This window comes from Lissotriton vulgaris, chromosome 1_1 (assembly GCF_964263255.1).
Source record: "Lissotriton vulgaris chromosome 1_1, aLisVul1.2, whole genome shotgun sequence".
NCBI lineage: Eukaryota > Metazoa > Chordata > Amphibia > Caudata > Salamandridae > Lissotriton > Lissotriton vulgaris.
The window spans coordinates 363,217,804-363,238,792 of NC_141685.1; the positions used below are offsets into that span (position 1 = coordinate 363,217,804).

Consider the following 20,989-nt stretch of genomic DNA (forward strand, 5'->3'; position numbering starts at 1 on the left):
TAATGGCGGCCCGCCACCAACGGTCGCCCTGCTAAGCGAGTCACATCACAGCGGGACGGCTGACTAGGCGATTTATCACCTCCCGGAGGCCCGCGGCGGACAGATCTCCCTCCCCTGCTGGGCTATCACGACACAACCAGCACAGACGGTGAGTTGGGGGCGGAGGCTGCACTGGCTGGCTGGCTGCTGGTGCCGGGAGGAGGGAACTACAACAGCGCCCGGCGCGGGAAGATGGTCGCGGGCGGAAAAGTGAGGCTGCTCGACCGCTTGGGCCTGCGTCCCCCCGCCTCTACTGCCCGGCTAAGGACTCTGGTGACTGCGGCTTCGGGCGCTGACCCCGCGGACACAGCCGAGGGACTGCGGACGCCGCAGGGGGGAGCTTCACCACAGGCCTGCGGCGCGCTGCTGGCATAGGCCTCCAGCATCCTGGAACACCATCTGCGGGGCCTGCCTCTGCTGCCCAGGCCAGCTGGATACACCGCCGGCGGTCTACCTCGTGAACTAAAGGGGTGCTGCCATATACCCCCAGTTGCTGGAGACATTTCTGCGACCGGGAAGCCAGGTGCCATTCTGCTCCGCCTGTAGGCCGGGAAACGCCTGCCAGACACACCGCGTCGAGGGGGCTGGAGAAACTGCGAAACCTGGTGAGCCGCCCGGGGAGGGACCCGACATGCCGAGACAGATAGCTGTGGTGTGGAGTACACCGAGGCCGCGCAGCAAGGTAGTTCGCTCACCAGGGACTTAACCCATCATCACGTCGCCACCCATCTCAACCCTGCCCACACGAAAGGCAGCATTTGCATGAGCCACACCTGCGGATCAGGGAAGCACCTTCACAGTCTTGCTCCCGAGGCACTGGGCGTGGGCCGTTGAGACGCCAACTGCGACCCGGGTGCTGAACTCGCGCTACTGGTCACTGCGCAGACCCGGCGGGCTCTGACCGCTGGTAGGCACTAGGCAGAACATTCACCCTCTGCAGCAACGCCGCACTGCCCTTTCAGCGGCCTACACGCCATTTCACTCGCACAGATGCGCCTAACTCTAGCTACACCAGCCAAAGTGTCGGGAACCCACGTGCGACCAGTGAACTGTCGCGGCAACAACGCAGGGGAACGCACACTGCGGCCGGCACTCATCCCTTAAGACTATGGGCAAGCCTGAGAAGAACCAGCCCCGCCTGACATTCGAGCTGCATAAAGGATCCAAGCCTGGCAACACCGCGACCTCGGACTTAGAACAGGACGCGCCAGCACAATCCCCTACATCGCTTGAGAAGTCTCTCGCAGCCATCCAGGCGAGTCTACTGGCCATAGACGGCAAGATTGAGGCACTAAATGGCAGGATGGATCAATTCTCCACTAAACTCGACAAACAAGCGACGCGAATCAGGGAGGCCGAACAAAGAATTTCTGATGCGGAGGATGGACTGCAGCAGGTGGCAGAGAAGACAACAGACATCACCAAATTGCTGGCAGTCATACAGGCCAAAAACGAGGACATTGAAGCGCGCTCGCGCCGAAATAACCTAAGCATCTTAGGCCTGCCAGAATCGACAAATGTAGGGCATCTGGAGGAATACGTCGAAGGGATGTTACAGGTAATCTGCGGAAAGGAAGAGCTCTCTCCTCTGTTTGCTATAGAAAGGGCACACCGATCACTTGCAGCGCGCCTGCCGCCAGGAACACCTCCGAGACCTATCATCGCTCGCCTACTGAACTTTAGAGATAGGGACACAGTTCTCTGAATAACCAGGCTCAAAGGATCAATCACCTATCAAGGCAATGCACTATTCTTTTACTCAGACTTTACGGCGAGCGTGCAAGCAGCGCACAAGGAATTTCAGGCTGTCAAGAAGCTGCTGCAAAAGGAACAGGTCCCTTATGCGATGTTGTATCTAGCGCGTCTGCGAGTTGGCACCATGGACAATGGAAAGATCTGCAACAACCCTTAACATGCAATGGATTATGCGCGACACTACGGCGCCAGAAGCAGAAATCTCCAGCCTCTCAGACATCCGACATTGATGAGTGAACAGTAAGAGGGGCATGTTGAGGCCCATCACAGGGCATGTGACACTGATGTCAGAGGCGGGCGGACGGGTGCAGTGATTGAAATGTGATACACCTGACTCCTTAACTTCAGTGCTGTGCGGGGATATAAATGTCTCATATCCATGCCACTCTGATACGTGGGCTGGCGGGAAAAGTTGTACAATTGGTGGCAACCCTCCCTCTGTTCATCTGGGAGAGGTTGTAGCCGCCACGACCCCGATGGGTGATCCCCAATGGGAATCAAATTTATTACTGTTGGGGCCTTTGTGGGAGTTAATTGAGGGGCATGTCTTAAGCAAGTTGGGTGTGCTGAAGGGGGAGGGGGGCAAGTTTCTGTTGCTCAAATGCCAAGGTCGCTCACTGTTCAGACTACTACATTCTACTGCACTCGCCGTCGGGGACACCACCCTGCTGCAAAACCAGATGACGATACACAACCCAAGGGCACAACACATGACTGGGACTACCTAGAACTGCATAACTTGGAATGTCAGGGGCTTAAACACACCGCAAAAAATCAGGCAAGTGCTGGCGCAGCTTGACAGACACCAGGCACACTTCGCACTACTGCAGGAAACGCACTTAACTAGGGCATCTGAGGACAGAATTGCCAAACGCTGGGCATCATATCGTCTAGCATTGTCATATTTCACTTACGCTAGAGGAGTCCTTATACTGGTGAAAAAGGGGGTGGCCTTTACAGCACTCCGCACTAACACAGACTCCGAGGGCCGATGGTGATGGGGAAATTGGGCAATGTACTAGTAACTATAGTGAATATTTATGGTCCGGTAGTTGATGACACTTCGACATACCTAAACATGTTCAGAGCGCTGCGTGAATGGCCGGACACGGACATAATACTTGGGGGTGACCTTAACACATACCTTGATCCCCGGACCGACAAATCCAACCTACAGAGCACTAGAATGATAAAGGTTGCTGACTGTGTGAAAGATGGTATGCTAGAGTTTGGATTGGCAGACGCATGGCACCATAGAAATGATGGAATGCTGGCAGGGACACATATCACTCCCGCGACTAGGGGCTTGTCCCGACTGGATTATTGGTTACTAAATGACGGGGCGCATAGCTGGGTCACAGACATGCGTAACCTTCCCAGAACGCTATCGGACCATAATCCGGTGTTCCTATCGCTACACATCCCGCATAACCCACGTAAACCATTTACCTGGCGATTCAGGGCGGAAGCACTCCTTGATCCTATATACGCTGATACCATTAAATCGGCCATAGCGCAATGTTTCTAATTAAATGTGGGGTCCGTGGACAGCCAGGAAACACTATGGGAGGGCTTTAAGGTCACAATACGGGGCACTTGCATAAGCACATCCGCAGGGATACTGAGAGACATTAGGGGACAGCTCACTGCAGTAGAGAAGAAATTGCGAGAGCTGGAAACACAATATGATGCTGCACCCTCGACGGTCATCCTTGCTGACATACACGAGCACATAGACAAATACAACGCGCTTGCTGACACAGAGGTGAAGTACCTCTCCAAACGCCATGTAGCTCGGCGATACGGGCAGGGGGGACGGCCGGGCAGAATACTGGCGAGCTGACTACAGAGCAGGGCCTATCAACCTCCCATAGACCACATCGTGGACGTAAATGGGGAATCTCACTATACACCCGCTGCCATAGTGGAACAATTCCTTCAATTTTATGCCACGTTATACACGTCCACGGGCGGGATGGGCGAGTCAGCCATGGATGAATACCTACAAGACATCGCATGCGCATGGCTGTCGGGCGTGCATCGCAAGTATCTGAGTCTTCCGATAGACACGGCGGATGTGATAGATGCCATCAAGACACTTCCGAACGGAAAAGCCCCCGGCCCCAACGGGCTGACTGCAGAGTTCTATAAGGCCCACGCTGATATTCTGGTGCCCCACCTTTTAGGAATGTACGCTGAAGCACACAAGGCTGGCCGATTACCCCATTCACTGCGCCAAGCAATGATCATTACCCTATTAAAGAAGGATAAACCCCCGAGTGCTGTGAATCGTACTGCCCCTATCCCTTATTAATTTAGATGCCAAAATCCTAGCTAAAATACTGGCCACCAAGTTACAAACCCTCATGCCACTGCTTGTACTGCCTGACCAGGCTGGGTTTATTCCTGACCGTTCTACCTCTTTAAATCTACGTACTATCTTTGCCATGCTTCATGTCCTGAATCCCGACCTGCCCGCTGTTGCGGTCCTCTTGGATGACGCAAAAGCATTCGACTCTATAGAGTGGAGGTACATGATGCACATACTGCGCAGAATGGGCTTCCCATCAGTATTCCTATAATGGATTCAGATACTATATACTGAGCCGTCGGCAAGAGTCCGTGCTGGGGGAGACACGCCTGAACAAATCGAGGTGGGTAGAGGCACCAGTCAGGGATGCCCCCTCTCTCCGCTCATACTTGCCATAGTGCTAGAGCCGCTGGCTTATAAAATCAGGCAGATACATAGAGAGGCGGCTCTGAACTTTAATAACAGTCCAGTGGGAATTTCGCTTTACGCGGACGACATGGTCCTATACGCCAGAGAACCACATAAACACCTGTCCCCCGTACTGCGCGAATACGTCAAATTTGGCTTATTCTCGGGCCTACATATCAACTGGGAGAAGTCTGTCTTCATCCCTCTGATGGAGATGACTACCCCTCCGCCAGTTGAATACCCATTGGTCTGGTCTGCAGACCCTGTCAAATATCTAGGAGTGTGCATACATAGGGACCCCCAAGTGGTCATAACAGAAAATTATGGTGCTGCATATCGGGCCTTAGTTGCACAAATAGACAGATGGCAATGCCCCCCCCCCCGCCCCGATCCTTGGCTGACTGCATCTCCGTCATAAAAATGGTGGTACTGCCTACATTTTTATACCTATTTTGCAATATACAGATACCTCTCACTCAGCACTTTTTAAATACATTACGGTCTCAGCTGTTGAGGCTGGTCTGGGGCACTAAACAGGCAAGGATAAGCTGGAAGACCTTGACACTAACGTACGACAGAGGGGGATTTAACGCGCCAGATTTTTATGTATATTACCTGTGCTTTCAGGCACACAATGCATACTATTGGTACAAGCCCCACGACTTCCTACCTCACGTAGTGGTTGAGGGGGACGTGCACCCTATCCCCCTACGCAGTATCATCTCACACACCCACCGACATACATCCAGAGCGGAGATCAACACCATCGGCACCACAGTGGCAGCATGGCAGGCGATTGGCCGACGAACGCAGAATCTCCCATTATATGCGGCCGCTATGCTAATAGATGGACACGCAGCATTATCAGTTGCTAGCGATCAGGGGGCTGTTAAAGCGCTCAGGGAAGCGGGTATTACACTGATGAGTGATATATTCCCAGAGGGCACCTACATTCCCGGAGACGACCTAGCCTGCATACACAACCCGACACTATTGTTTCAGTTCACATGCTACAGACTCCGGAGCGCCATAAAAGACCATTACACGAGTTTCCCAGAGGAACCCGAGACTCTCTCTGCACTACAACTGATACTTATCACGCCCACGAAACGCAAGCTGGTCACTAAATTATACAGAGCAGTGCAGAAAGACACACCACACAGCGCTACATCATGCCTGGCAGGACGGAATGCTGAAGTTGACCTCCCCATCACAGAGGAGGAATGGCTGACGGTCTGCTCGATAACGGGACGCTTAACGCCCAACAGTAATTTACGCATAATACACCTCAAATTTCTGCATCAAACGTACCATACTCCTCTACGGCTGTGGAGGATAGGGCTGAGGCAACTGCTAACTGTACGAGGTGCGGAATGGGGGATGCCGGTTTTATACCCCTTTTCTTTACCACCCCCTTTTCTGAATCGGTTTTATACACATAGCAGGTCTTTCAATACTGGGAAGCGTACTCGCTCTTATTACAGAAATGACGGGAATGCCCTTGACTAACACTCCAGGTGTATGCTTGCTAGGCCACGGCCCAGGAATGCGGGGGGCTACTGGGAAATTTGTTCAAGTGACGTTATTGTTGGCGAAGAGGCGCAACTTGTTCACATGGGACAGCAGACTGTGTCCAAAAGTGGACAAATGGCTCAAGGACATGGTATATTGTCGAGACCAGCTGGAGACCTACGCTGAAGAACTGCCACGGTCCTCGCGACCCAGGGATCTATGGGCTCCTCTAAGAGAATATCTACTGACTCAGACTGAGCTGGAATCGGACTGATGATGCCCAATACGTTACAGCTCAATGAGCGATGGTCCTCTGACCACAGGTAGTGCGGTAGCAATGTAATATATGAGCGGGTGTTTCCCGTCAGGGGGGAATATTGGAAAATCCTGTTATTATTTGTTTACATATGAGTATACTCAAAAGACACGATGTGACATGATCTTTGGCATTGTTTGTATGATTTCTTTCCTTCTTTTAGGTTGAACGCTACAGAACATACTACTGTTGTATTGCAACAAAAGTGGATACCTGCATACTGTGTAACTACTATATGCTCAATAAAACTTTGTTAAATAAAAAAAACAAAAAAAAGTAGAATAACGAAGATCTAAGAACATTGATTCAAAATCAAATATCTATTGTTGGATGTGGTTTCTGTTAAGTTTTCAGGTTGCTTCTCTATTTTTTGTACTAAAACTGTGCCATATTTCTTGGAGTGCTGACCCAACGTGGCACTGTTGTGTTTCCAGACACCAGTTTATCGTGCTAATTACCACTCCCGTCTTCCTACCAGCAATGAGAGAAGTAAAACCACAGGGCTTAGGAGAGCAGCATGCCTATAGGCTATTGTTTCACAAAGAAACCTCTCAGTCGCGGGGGGCCAAGTGTGCATTGCCTGCTTCAAACCATATCAAGAGTGTAGGAGGCAAACCAGCTCAGTGCTTATGCGGCTTGAGGGGCTCGGTCTCAACATGTAGGCGGGCTACGTTGCATTCAAAGGGAAACAGCAAGTGTGCTACCGAACATTTTTTCTGAAGAATGCAAAGCAGCATCTGATGGCAAAGAAGCATCTGACTGCCTCACAGCCCCCCACCCCGAAACTATGGGGTCCGTAAAGAGTTGCTATATGATCCATGGAGAGGAAAAGTAGTCTAGGAGGCTTAATCAGGGGTACAGCGCTCTAGTCCTGTGTCTCAATTGGCTTAGATCAACATGGCTAAGCTGCCACATGAGAACATTACCTGAAGATGACACCACCCAAGTAACTGAATTTTTTGTCAAAAGAGTAGTGTAAGGAGCTTCAACCTGTGGAACAACAACTTTATTGTGAGACCCTCCCTGAGGTAACTGCCTTTGGGCACTTTACTTATAAGGGCTTGACCTGTGCTCCTTGCCCCTAAGAATAATTAAGAAAATGACACAGCCACTCATGCATGGAGTGATGAGGACAGGGCATCTTCTGGGTCTCTTACGTCCGAGAAGGAGCTGGGACCCAATGGTGCTTGGCAAGCAACAATGAGTTAAAATCTTGAGGGGGAGCCAAAATATCTAAAACTCTGGAACCAAGATACTCCCAGGATGTTAGATTGGTTCTGAATCTTTTTGTTTCTTGGCCCCATAACAAACATGTGTCTATATAAGAACTTCTGGCCAAACTGGCCATGCTTTTGTGCTTGTTTTCTTGAAAGATTGTCTGGGAGCACTTGATTTGTCTGGCAGGATTTTTCCCCTGGAAGAGATAATTTGTACCCTAGTCACATGAAAAAAACTGCACTATTTCGTACTCCTCCTTTCTGTATTTGCCCAAGCACTACCTAGTCAGGTGCATGACTGCCAATTAGAGCACAACAGAGGCGGCCAAGCCTGCAGACATTCAACTTTTGATCTGTACTAGGAACCATTTGTGTGGTTTATTCTCTTACAATGGTTCAGTGGGTACATTAGGTCATGTCCAGGGCAAGAATAGAGACCTCACACTTTGGAGGCACCATGGTATCCAAGACTTACTCCCTGCGAGGGAGATTTGAGGAAGCCAAGAATGTGGCAGACTGGTACTTAAGAGTCTACTTTAACACCATTTTATTTTAAGCTGGTGTTGGGAACAGCTTCGCCTTTAGTCATGACATAGAATGTAAAATAAATGTTTAGCTTTTGCAAAACAGAAAGTTTCAATTATATTAAGGACAAAAAGGCAAAGATTATTTCCACCCGTCAAAATATTTTATTTTTATTTTTCCCTGGGAATGGCAAGCTTCACAAAAAGTGTAAGCATAATGTTCTGTGGTTTTAGTTAGGCAAAGTTTTACTTGTGTTTGATGCTTAAGAACTGTAAAATGTGAGCTAATGTTAAGCGTTTATATTTTTGTATGGCTTTTTCTTGATTTTTGACATGTTCTGAAGGGAAGCAAGAATGAAGCTCTAATAAAAGGATTTCAAATAGCTAGACAGTCAAATGAAGTAAAGAAGAAGAGAGTACCTAAAAGGGGCTGATATTAAGGACTGTAATGTGAATGATGATTTTTCTATTGCCGATGACAAAACTTTCTGGCTATGGGAAATGTAGTTAGAAGATGTTCTTTATTGTTCATGGGTAACTTTGAAGTGCTGAGGGCATGAAATAAATGAAGTGAGATGGGGCACCAGAGACTTGGCAACGAAGATGGCTCCTTGAGCTGTGAACTCCGATGGCCATGGAGACACATAGCAGAACCTGTGACGTTTTGCTCTCAATCTGACCTCATCCGCTATAGTTCGGAGGCCAGAGTGGATCTGAGAGTTCTTCGATGATTGCAACCTGGAAACTGAGCACACTAGGTGGTGATTTGCAGGTGCGGTCGGAAGGAGTGAGATGCCGACTGAAACAGCTGCCCACCATGCTGAGGAAGTATAGCAGTGTCCGATTGCCGAGTGGTGGCTGGTTCTACAGACCTCGAGCTGCCCCACTCCACCCCCAGGTCTTTTGGCGGCCTACCGATCGGATACTGAGGGGAAGCGTGGAGGGGATGCAGCGACTGCAGAGGCTAGAGTCTGCACGCCACTGCGGTTGGAGAGGCCCAGAGCGATAACATGTCGAGCTCTGTGAACCATTGTAGGTGGGAACATTGCTCCCATACCTAACTAGGCGGAACAGCTCTGCAGTAAATGTCTGAGCCCGTGTATAGCACAAGTGTGGCTAGGTCCTGTCATGGTCTTGCATCTCTATTGAGCGGCCTGCCGACTGTGCGTGACTTGACCCCTTGGTGTCCCTGGCTTGAGGGGAGTTTGGTGTGATCTCAGGTGTCCCCCTACCCCTGCGATGACTGTGGGGAGATTCTAGTACCCGACTTGCAGCACTAAGGAGTATGTATTGGGCCCAGGAGGCTGGGCCTGTAGGGCCTGCTGCTGCTGTTTTGTGGTCAGATGGTCATCACTACCTCGATTCAGTGACCACTATTGCAGCTCACTATGCGGCCCTATTTTAGTGCCGAAGCTTCACTACACAATCTTATTGAGAGGAAGGAGCTATCCTGTGGAGCAAGAGAGACACTAACTGCGCAAAAATGAGGATCGCTGTGCAGTGCACTGCAGTCGTGTGAGCAGACAGGGATAGGCCATTAAGACTCATAAGGGGCCCCTGGTGCAGAGAGGTGCCAGAGTACAGGAGGGCAGAGTGACAAGATTCCACTTTTGAGGTCTCTGCCAATGAGGGACCCAGGGAGCTGATTGGCCATTTGCTGGGCGGAGTGGCGATATGAGGTGGTTTGTGGAATACACCTATTAAGCACTTTGGTACTTAGTTTACTCACTGCTCTACAGCTGCCTAGGTGAGACTTTTGCGGCAACGCATAGCGCCCCCTCTAATGCCATTACCTGTTATTAGCTGTGGCAGACCCATCACTTTCCCACTTGAACGTCTACAAAACTAGACATAATACTTCCCCCCCACGATGGGCAAGACTGACCATCGCCAGACTAAACTTCAATTTGATAAAAAGGCACTCTATGACAACAAATGATCAGCAAGTGGTGACCCCACCTGATATCTTGGAAGCTAACGTAGCAACCATGTTTAAGGAGGTCCGGTAAAGTCTTCGGACTATTGAAAAAAATGGACGCACTAACCATTAGACTAGACAAGTACCAGGAGAGCATTGATCAGCAAGAGATCTATCTGACTGCAGAACACTTAGAATCACATCTCAGATGAAGAGACAAAGAATAGCTACTGTTATGCACGAGCTGAGAGCAGTCAAAGCCAAAAAGGAGAACCATGAAGGTAGACCCCCCAGAATAATATTCGAATACAAGGGTGCCTGAGACAATCACAGGTAATAATATCCTCTTTGGGCATAGCAACCTCTCCTCTGTATTTGTCAGGAGGGCACACCACATGCTAGCACCTAAACCGGGTCAATGCCCTCGACCAATCATTGCCAGCTGCTTATACTAAGACTGATTACAGAAAACCCTGACTTGCAATTTGAAGGATTCCAAATCTCCATCTACCCAGACATCAGCCCTGCGGTGTACGAAACCCGGCGTTTCTTTAAAGAGGTGAAGTAGTCCTTCGCGGATGGCCCCCTATGATGGGCAATAGCTCAACTATACCTCACCTGCTGACTCAGACTCCTGACAAGATTTCTGGCGCAGACTGCAATAGGCTGTGCTTACTGCACAGGACGGGGGCTCAGGTCCCTCATGCCTATCGTGCAGGCATATGGTAGCATATGGTAGGAGAGTATTATATTTTGTATGCATCTTTGAGATACCAGAGGTAAGAGGCTCTGCTGTGCACTACGTCTCCTTCCCTCCATGCGTGGTTTGCATCTTTTCTGTTTGTGGGTTATACGAGCCCGGCTTAAGAGTAACAGTCTGGGATATGTGGAGTGTTGGATGACAATTGGGGTTGGCGGAGGGTAGAGGGGTAATGTTGTTTGTTACAATAGTTTAAGTTATTATAAGGATCATAATTAGACTAGATGCAGTTTACTACTCACAAGTCACAACTCATGATTCCTGTTGGCACTCCATAACTCCAGGGGAGCCCTAACATCTTATTTTGGTTACCTTCATAACCTAGAATGTTCGAGGACAGAATACTTCATGTAAGGTGTTGCAATCGGAAAGTTCATTAGCTGAGGTGTATATTCTGTAAATGCTTTACTTAAGCTTAGTTACAAGGGGAGTTCCAGGTGAGTAGGTAGATAATAACAGATAGCATGTAGACAGCGAATTGCCCTAACAGGAGCAGCCTCCCTGCTGCTCAGCCAGCACACTCCAACTGGCACTCATGCATTCTATGACATCACCAAGCATTCAGCATTCCACTCCTCACTGAGCACTCTAGCACTCACACTGGCTGAGCAGTAGGGAAGATGTAGGTACGGAAAAGGAATGGCAACAGTTAAGTCACAACATAAGGCTCGCCAGGCACTCTGATAGCTCGACTACCATAAAATTGATGTAGCTATGCTTCAGGAAACTCACTGCTCCCCAATGGGTTGCTCTGCATTTGCATCGTCTTAGGGCATACCCCATTACTTTTACTCCCACTCCACCTACTCTCAGGAAGTAGTTAGACAGATTGGAAAATCTGTAAACGTTTTGATAGAAAACATGGAGGATGTGGAAGGGAGGGTGCTGGCTACGGCGGATATAGTAGAGGGACAGCGTAATCTGCTAATTAACATATATGGGACAAATGTGGTTGACCCAACCTCTTTTGAGGACACCCTGCAGATGTGTGCCAAATATAAAGAATGCCAGTATTTTGGGGTGAAGACTTTAATCTTCCGTTCCCTACACGATTTGACAGATTGTCAGAGACGGTCCGACCGGCCTCGAAGGCCACAGAAGCCCTTCACCAAATAATGCAGCTCTGAGATTTGAGAGATGCTTGGAGAGATTTGAACCAGTCAATAGCCGATTATACTCACTACTTATCGGTATTTTATGCGATCTCAACTGGACATGTGGCTAGTCTTTCTTGAGTACACTGATGCAGCAGGTGGCAAAAGTGTAAATATGATTGTGCACACTATCAGATCATCCCCAGTTCTGATGATATTACACAGTCCTGCTCCCCACCATCTTTTCATAGCTAGAGACTAGGGGACACCGCACTGTATGATGCTGTGTTCCGAGGTGAGGTCTGGGAGACTATACTAGAATACTATCAACTGAACTATCACACTATGGATCATGTCTCAACATTATGGGAGGTCTTTAAGGTATACATTTGAAGGTTTTTGTCTTGCAAAAGGCTCTGTGGTGCTAAAACCAATTCGCTTCTGTCTTTGTTGTCTAGAAAGGGAGCTATGGCAACTAGAAACTAGCTATGCTGCCACTACCAATGTGACTCTTCTAGTCCAAATCCAAGAGAGTTTATTGGAATAGAGAGGCACAGCGAGAGGACATGTATCTGGGACGGTGTAGTAGTATGAGAGAGAATATTTAGAGAGGGAGGCAGGCGAGACAAAACCCTTGCCTGGATTAAAAGAAGTCAAAGCTTCTTCAGTCAAGCCACAAATCAAATCTTAACCGTAAAAGGGAGGTTTTCACAATCGACCCAGTCTCCATTATGGAAGAATTTAGGAAAAATAAGGACATATTGACAGTCCATAGAACGGGCTCGGAGTTATCAAAATACTTGGATAAAGTGGCACTGGCTCAGCTGGTTGGTAAGGCACATGAGATCCTGAACACCCCTATAACATTAGAGGACATTAAACTAGCTATTACGAGCCTCCAAAATGGCAAGGGTTGGCAGAGAGATGGGTTACCGACTGAATTCAATTAAATATATATATATAGATAACCTGCTCTGTGACTCTTGGACATGTATAGCAAGGCAATTAGAAATAAGCGACTACCCTCACACCCCCGCCCCCATTTTCTCACACAGAGGCAGTTGTTATTGAAACCGTACAAGGTAACTGGAGAATGCTCCTCCTATAGAGCTTTGTCCTTACTTAATCTACCAATTTGTCTTTATACTACAACGATCCACTGCATTCAATCTGCGAACATTAATGGCTGTCTTTTATAGAGTGGACCACCAACTCCCATTGGTCGTGGTCCTCCATGAAGCAGAGAAGCATTTGATTTGCTAGAGTGGCTGTTTGTGATGTACGTACTTCACAGAATTGGACTGGGAAACTACTTCCTGTCCTTAATTAAACTGTTATATACTAACTCAACAGCTAGAGTCCGGGGGAATAGATGCAATTCCCAGGTATTTAAAACTGGTATGGGTACTGGTCAAGGCTGCCCCCTTTTCCATTAATTACTGCATATGCTATAGAACCCTTGGTTTGCCCTATGAGGGAATTGGACTTGACCCGTGAATTGTGCCTCAGAAATATTTCACTGATAACACTGCTGTATGCAGATGATGTGATACTTCATGTCCAGAGTCAGTAGGTGAACTAATCTTTCAATATCTGAGATGTCATCTGGTTTGAGGGACATTCAGGGCTGTAGATCAACTGGACCAAATGTGACATTTTTCGACTAACTGTGTGTACTACATCCCTGGTTCTGTATCATCCACTATAGTGTAGCTCTGAGGGTGTGCGTTACCTGGGTGTATGCTTCACTCGTGATTATGATGATCTCATTAGAAGCAACTTTGGCTTGGCGCAGGAAAAATTCAGAGCATACAGCGCTAGATCACTCTTCTGCTCTCTCCGATAGGGAGAATCTCGATGATTAAGACGATAATCTTAGTAAGATTTTTATACCTATTTGCAAACCTACCGGAGACACTGCCACTACACCTATTTCAGCAAATTTTTACAGACCCTTCTGCAGGTCTTTTGGCATGGAGGGCAACCTAGGATACGATGGGACATGTTGACCAGACCGTTGCCATTGTGGAGGCTGGCGCTGAGGACTTTCATATATATTATTTAGTTGCGCAAGCTCATTAAATAAAATATTGGTTTGCGACCATAGAAGAATCAATGCATGTCTGTGCAGAGTGTGCTTTAGCTAAATAGCAATCCCTACTACGTCCGCTTAGTGCTCCCCCATGTGTAGCTCAATAGATTGTGTATGACTCAAGGTCGTACGTGGTGGGAGTTGGCTAAAGAGTTTTAACTCCATGGCTGCTAGAGCAATTTCCGCTGGGTGCTGAAATATTCAGAAACCCATGCTCCATGACGAGCTCAGCTCGTCATGAGTGTATGAGAGGTGTACATCATGACGAGCTGAGCTCGTCATGAGCGTCGAAGGTGTTAACTTGTTTTGCCTTACTCGCCGGTGTTCCTTTCTGCAGATAGCGCACTGCTCCTCCCCACCTGAGAGAAGTCTGTTAACCCCTTCGGGGCTGATGACGAGCTGGGTTCGTCATGGCGTAGCCTCCTTGCACGCTGATGCCGAGCCCAGCTCGTCATGAATAATGGGATTTAGAAAATCTGAGCGTGCGAGTGGAATTCCGCTCGCACGCATGTGGTTAAGGCCTCAGTGGGGCACATGTGGCTGTTGACATTGTGAAAGCTCTTTGGGGATGGTGAATTAATCTGGACCCGGAATTTTGTTCCTACCCAGAGCAACACCATTGGCCCTTTTCTGTTACATCTGCCTATGATCTGCATCTAGAGAGGGGATATCTGGGTTTCCTGCAGAGCCACCTGAGATGATGCTCCTTACGACTTATATGGTAAGGCTGATATTGAACAGTTTATTAGCTACCTATATGAGACTTACATGACGGGCACAAAGAGCACCCTTTCTGGGGCTAGATGAAAATGGGAAGAATCCCTGGGGTATGACCTTACAGATAAAACTTGGGCATACTGCTAAGCAAAGATGAAGGACAAGCCACTCCATTATAAACACAAGCTGATACACTTTAAATATTTACATCAATACAATGACACTCCACAGCAGATAGATTAATTTGGAGGGGAGGACAGGATTAAATGTTTGAAATGTGGTGCTGTCTTAGCTGACTGCTTGCATATAGCTTAGGCATGTCCAGCACTTGCAACATAGTGGCAGGAGGTATTTCATAGAGTGGCAGCCATCCTGGATTCACCATCGATCCCTTGGCCCTGATCACGCTGCTGGAGGACACCTCGGAGATACCCTCAGCCTGCCAGCAGCTTGCTGGCATCCTCTCCGTGTTGGCTAAGAGACAGGTTGCCCTGCTCCGGATGCAGCGACGGGTTCTGATGATAAAACAATGGCTCAGCGATGTGGCGTAATGTCAGGATAGGGATGAAGTACTCTGAGACTACATCTTGCAGTCCTCCCTAGAGTCGCTTGGGCTCCATTTTGGGCCTACCTATGCAGTAAGGACAGTCCCTCCTCTCCTGTCCAACAAGCGCTGTACTTACAAACATAGCACGCACAATACTAACTGAATGCTTGGAGGGTGGTGTACCCATAGAATCAACTCAAATGACCTCCCAATACGTGTTGTTGTATGATATCTATGTGTTGCAACTATTGTTGGGTTAATCTGCAAAATCCAATACAATTTTTAAAAAATGGAAAGATGCATAATCCTCGCCTTCCTGTTCTATATAAAAATGAAACTTTCTGTTACAGAACCTAGGAAATGTTACATTCACGGTGTGTTCAAGAGAGTTGTCTATCATGGTAAAAAGTGAAAGTACCACTGTATCAGATAAATTCCACATTTGTTATTAAAGCACCATGGATCTTATTTAATAAAACAGTACCTAACAATAGAATTACATATGGTCATGTTAATTACCGTCAATATCATTTAAAAAAAAAATGAACGTTTTTCCCCTTGAATGTTGCAAGGCTAGGCTAAAACGTACATGGAGTACACTGACGATTCATATAAAGGTCGAAGTACATTTCCTGTGAATAATAAATATAATTGTCCGGATGGAATCATTATCGAAATAGTTCACAGTTTATAGCATGAGGTCATGCGGTTGTGGAAATATGCATTCTTCGTACTATGTGGGTCAAGGGGAGTTTAACAATTGAACAGAGAAGCATTCTGTAGCTAGTGGATCTGCGCTAAAAAAATAAACATCTTCCATGAAACGGTTGAATTGTCTACTATTAAACCTGGCTGCTAGGTAGTACGGTTCACAAGGATTTACCTGACGATAGGCACTTACTGGTCAACACAGGCATAGATTAAAAGTCGAGGGACTGAGTACGTTAGGTTTGTGTAGATGACTGACAGACCAGGTTGCTCTGTTAGGATAAATATAATTTCGAACACAACACGCATTGAAATGAAGGCATTTCCATTAGGGGAGAATGGACATCATTGGTGAAATACGCTGCTTGTGTAAGTTGTGGCTGGTGTTCACGAAAATTACGCTTTTAAAAAAGACATGTTTGCTGCAATGTCTTTTAGAAGCAGTCTTCCTTCCTATTGTAGGACAGCTTCAATACTGCTCCGATGTAGGAAAGAGTTGAAGACTTTGAAGAACGCTAAGTGTCCACAACCCGGCTTCCTTCTCTTACTTATAGACTTTACGCTGGTCTTTAACCATGTACAATGCTCTGCTGCCTTTTCGATGGGTTTGCGTTATAGAAATTCCATATACATACGTAGTTAAATGTACTATGTACACCACGTTGTTGTTCTTCCAAGTTTCTGCAGTAATAACGGTTATGCACCTAAGGACGGGTCCACAAATAAAACAATGCTTTCAGAAAGTTTCTGTCACGTATTGCCACTTATTAATGGGACATTGATTTTGCAAGGTGGGGCATATCACAAAATGTTCAATCTATATAAATACACATGCAGATGGTTGTTTATGAGGTACTATTCGGATGCAGTTCTAATAATCCGATCCTAAAAGAACAGCGTATGCATACGCCACATCATGTCATTTACAAAGTGGAATCTGTGGAGCTCGTGCTCCTGAGCACGAAGCCTTTACCAGCCTCGTCGGTGTTCCAGACTCACCTCCTGAATGGTGCTGCTTCCGGAGAAATTCAGGTTGTACTCCCGCTGGACCTCTCGGTGGGTGACGATCAGCATAAAGTTCTGAGTTAATGACTCCTGCAGGGCACTGGAGGGGGTGAAAGAAAAACAAGAGGAGCGAGTCAGAGGTGGACATGTTCCAACTCGCTGCACAGCTCGATGGAAAGCCCAGGAGAAGCCTGCCCTCCATGCCGACATGCTCGGGCACAGACCGCGAGCCTCTGTAGCCTGCTAGTGCCAGGGAGCGTGCTGGCACCACCACGGGAGGCGAGAGGCTAATGCTTGCTTTACACACATGGTTGACACTTTGAAAACAGTGAAGCTGTCACCCGGACATTGCATTAAGCAATGGTTAGGAAACACATACCCTTGTAGAATCTGATCTCTATTTACATGAACATCATAACCCGCTACGAGCTGGCAGTACATTGTGGCAGGAAGGAAGCCCTTCTGATGATTCCCTGGTGAGAAGACACCATGATGTGGAAATACATGCACTACAATAAATGTTGCTCTGACAGTGTTTGGATGGGCCTGAACAGATTTTTGTTGTTTGTTTAAATCACTGTTAATACAATCTACCAAAGGTAATATACGAGTTGAGTGGTGGCTGAATGGCTCACCACAGTCACTGACCGTTCCAATTCTGAAAAATAAGTTAGGCCTGTGGAAGGACAACATGAAGTGAAGGTACCCAGCTATCCCTGGGTTATGTCCTGAACCCTCAAGTCAGTGACTTCAGAGTGTCACTAGAGATCCTGAATCATATTAGGTCACTCATCCAGGAGTGACTCCGAGAACACCTGGCTGAAATAGAGTACAAAGTTGGTCTCTGTGGTCATCCCCCACACACTGATCTACTACAGAACAATACCGAAGAGCAGTGCAGTGCATAGTGGCAAGATGGCATGTCCTCACCGTTGCCTTCATTTGGCAGAAACTAGGGCCAAGGATATATTGCTTCTCTGCGGCTGTGGTCTTTAGCTGCATCCTGTGAGACGGTCAGGGCTTCAGGGCTTCGCTTGAGGAGCTTGGACCCCAGGGTAAGACCCGCTACCAATGAGGACGAGATGGATGTCAGTGGAGAGCCCCCTGTGCCAGATATACTGGGTAACCCACACATTTCTAAAAACTAGACACCCGGGGGATTCCAGGGAGGTATGGCTTGCATTGAGCCCCCTACATTTTCTTACCCAGAATCCCCTGCAAACCTCAAATTTAGCTGAAAAAAATCAATTTTCCATTTTTTTAGTGTGGGAAGGTTGTGGCATCACCAGACTGACACAAATGTACTGCCACCCAGCGTTCGCTCAGGTCTCCCGATAAAAATGGTGCCTCACTCGTGTGGGAGGCCCAAGCACCAGCGATCGACAAGGGCCCAAAACGTATTGAGGCAACATCAAAATTGCCCATCACAAAATGTTTTGGGCCCTTGCCTGTCGCGGGTACTTGGGCCTCCCACACGAGTGAGGCACCATTTTTATTCGGAGACATGGGGGAACACTGGGGGGTAGGAAATTTAGGTCAACCCGGTGATGCCACAACTTTCCCGCACAAAAATGTGTGGAAAAAGTGATTTATTTTCTGCTAAATTTGAGGTTTGCAGGGGATTTTGGGTAAGAAAGCTTTGGGGGATCCACACAAGCCATAAATGCCTGGAATCCCCCGGGTGTCAGGTTTTCAGAAATGTGTGGGTTTGGTAGATTTCCCTAGCTGGCTGCCGAGCACGGGGCCAAAAACCCAGGTGACCCCCCTTGCAAAACTAGGTTGTTTTGTGAAAGGCAATATTGATGTCACCTCAATACATTTTGGGCCCTTGCCTGTCGCGGGTACTTGGGCCTCCCACACGAGTGAGGCACCATTTTTATTCGGATACATGGGGGAACACTGGGTGGTATGAAATTTGTGTCAGTTTGATGCCACAATTTTCCCACACAAAAATGTGTGGAAAATGTGATTTATTTCAGCTAAATTTGAACTTTGCAGAGGATTCTGGGTAAGAAAACGTTGGGGGATCCATGCAAGTCATACCTCCCTGGAATCCCCCAGATATCTAGTTTTCGAAAATGTATAGGTTTGCTAGGTTTCCCTAGGTACTGTCAGTGCTAGGGTTCAAAATCTACAGCTATGCATATTGCAAAAAAAGGATCCGTTCTCACTGTGAAAATGTGGTGTGTCCATGTTGCATTTTGGGCTGTTTCCTGTCGCAGGCACTATGCCTATCCATACAAGTGAGGTACCATTTGTCTCGGTAAACTTTGGGGAACGCGGGATCGGGAAATTTTGTGAATCCACGCAGATTCCAGAACTTTCCACCACAGAAATGTGAGGAAAATATGTTTTTTTTATTTTTTTCAAATTTTTAGGTTTGCAATGGATTCTGTGTAATAGAACCTGGTGACAGCAGTCAAGTCACCCTATCCTTGATTCCCCCGGGTGTCTAGTTTTCAAAAATGTAGAAGGTTTGCTAGGTTTCCCTAGGTGCCGACAGAGCTAGGATTTAAAATCTACAGCTAGGCACTCTACAAAAAAAGGGTCAGTTTTTACTGTAAAAATAAATTATGTCCACATTGCGTTTTGAGCCGTTTCCTGTCGCGGGCACTAGCCCTACCCACACAAGTGAGGTACCATTTTTATCGGGAGACTTCGGGTAACACAGAATTGTAGAGCAACTGTTATTACTTATTGACTTTTGATGCATTTCTGCCTTCCAAATGAAAGAATGTGTAAAAAAGAAGTCATTTTGAAAAATGACCTATAATTCTCATGCTAGAATGAGTACTCACAATTTGGGAACTGTGCAAATATCTAATGTTTCTAAACTCTATATTTTGTTCCAATTTCAGAAATACATAAGTGTCTTGCATACCGATTTTTCCATGTATATATTTCCTAAATTAATTGCTATATACCCGGTGCATAAATAAAAAACCATTGCAAGACGCTGCTCAGTTATTGGCTCTGGGTTCATCGGTTTCTTGGTGAACCTACAAGTCCTATATATTCCCACAACCAGAAAGGTAAATCAGGTGTAACAGTATATGGCTTTCAAATAACTGTCATAATTATAAGAAGTTACAGGTGAAAATGTTGACACAAATGGCTGGTTTTTTCCAACTAATTTTCAATTTTTCCCATATTCAGTGGTTAGTTTCTATAAAGAAAACTTGAAGGATCTACACAAATGACCCTTTGCTGAATTCAGAAGTTTGTCTACTTTTCTAAAATGTATAGCTTTCCAGGATCCATGATTGCTTTCATACCCATTTCTACCATTAACTGGAAAGAGGTTGAAAGCACAAAAAAATTGCAAAAATAGGCTATGTGCCACAAAACGGTGTCTCAAATGTTGGCTTTCTGACAAAAGTCTGCTTGTGCCTGAAAGCTGGGAAGATGGTGATTTCAGCACTACAACCCTTTTTTTGATACCATTTGCAGGGAAAAAACAGACACTTTCATCTGTAGCCCTTTTTTCCAATTTGCCCCCAAAAAACAATACTTTGCTGTATTTTGGCTAATTTCTGGGTACCCACCAGGGGAATCCACAAACCCTGGCTACCTTTAGATTCCCATGATGTTAGAAAAGAAATTGACTAAATTTGGCGTGGATACCTCATGTGGTCAAAAAGTTACAGGGGCCAAAACACAAACTATCCCAAATAGCCAAAAAAGGGCTTAGCACAGGGGGGAGGGGCGGGGGGGGGGGGGGGGTATGGGGAGAGGCCTAGCAGCGAAGGGCTTAATAGTTTGTTACAACAGCCATGTATGCATACACACCTTACATGGGCTGTTACTTCACTTGCTTATGCAGCCTTTCAAATTTGCACCAAGAAAGTTGGAACATCTTTTCAATAGTTATCAGTCAAAGAATTACCTTAATCCACATCTATTATTCTTCCTTAATTACTTTTGAGCTAATGTGTTTTCAATAACTCCAGTACATACTTACAAATTGGTCATACTTATGGCCTGCTTGCCACCTACATTCTCTCTCAAAACATTACGGATGAACCGTCCACCTCATTAGAAATGAATTATAGTCAATATACTGCAC

The 20,989-nt window shown here is 46.9% G+C and overlaps 1 protein-coding gene across 2 annotated transcripts in view; it reads right to left on the bottom strand.

Moving 5' to 3' along the window:
* Positions 1-20,989, bottom strand: part of FAF1 (Fas associated factor 1) — a 1,861,897-nt gene that overhangs the window by 1,305,231 nt on the left and 535,677 nt on the right. For both annotated transcript variants that reach the window (XM_086952414.1, XM_086952412.1), the window contains exon 7: positions 16,918-17,023. In XM_086952414.1, coding sequence (XP_086808540.1) covers positions 16,918-17,023 — 106 coding nt within the window. The remainder of the gene's footprint in view (positions 1-16,917; positions 17,024-20,989) is intronic.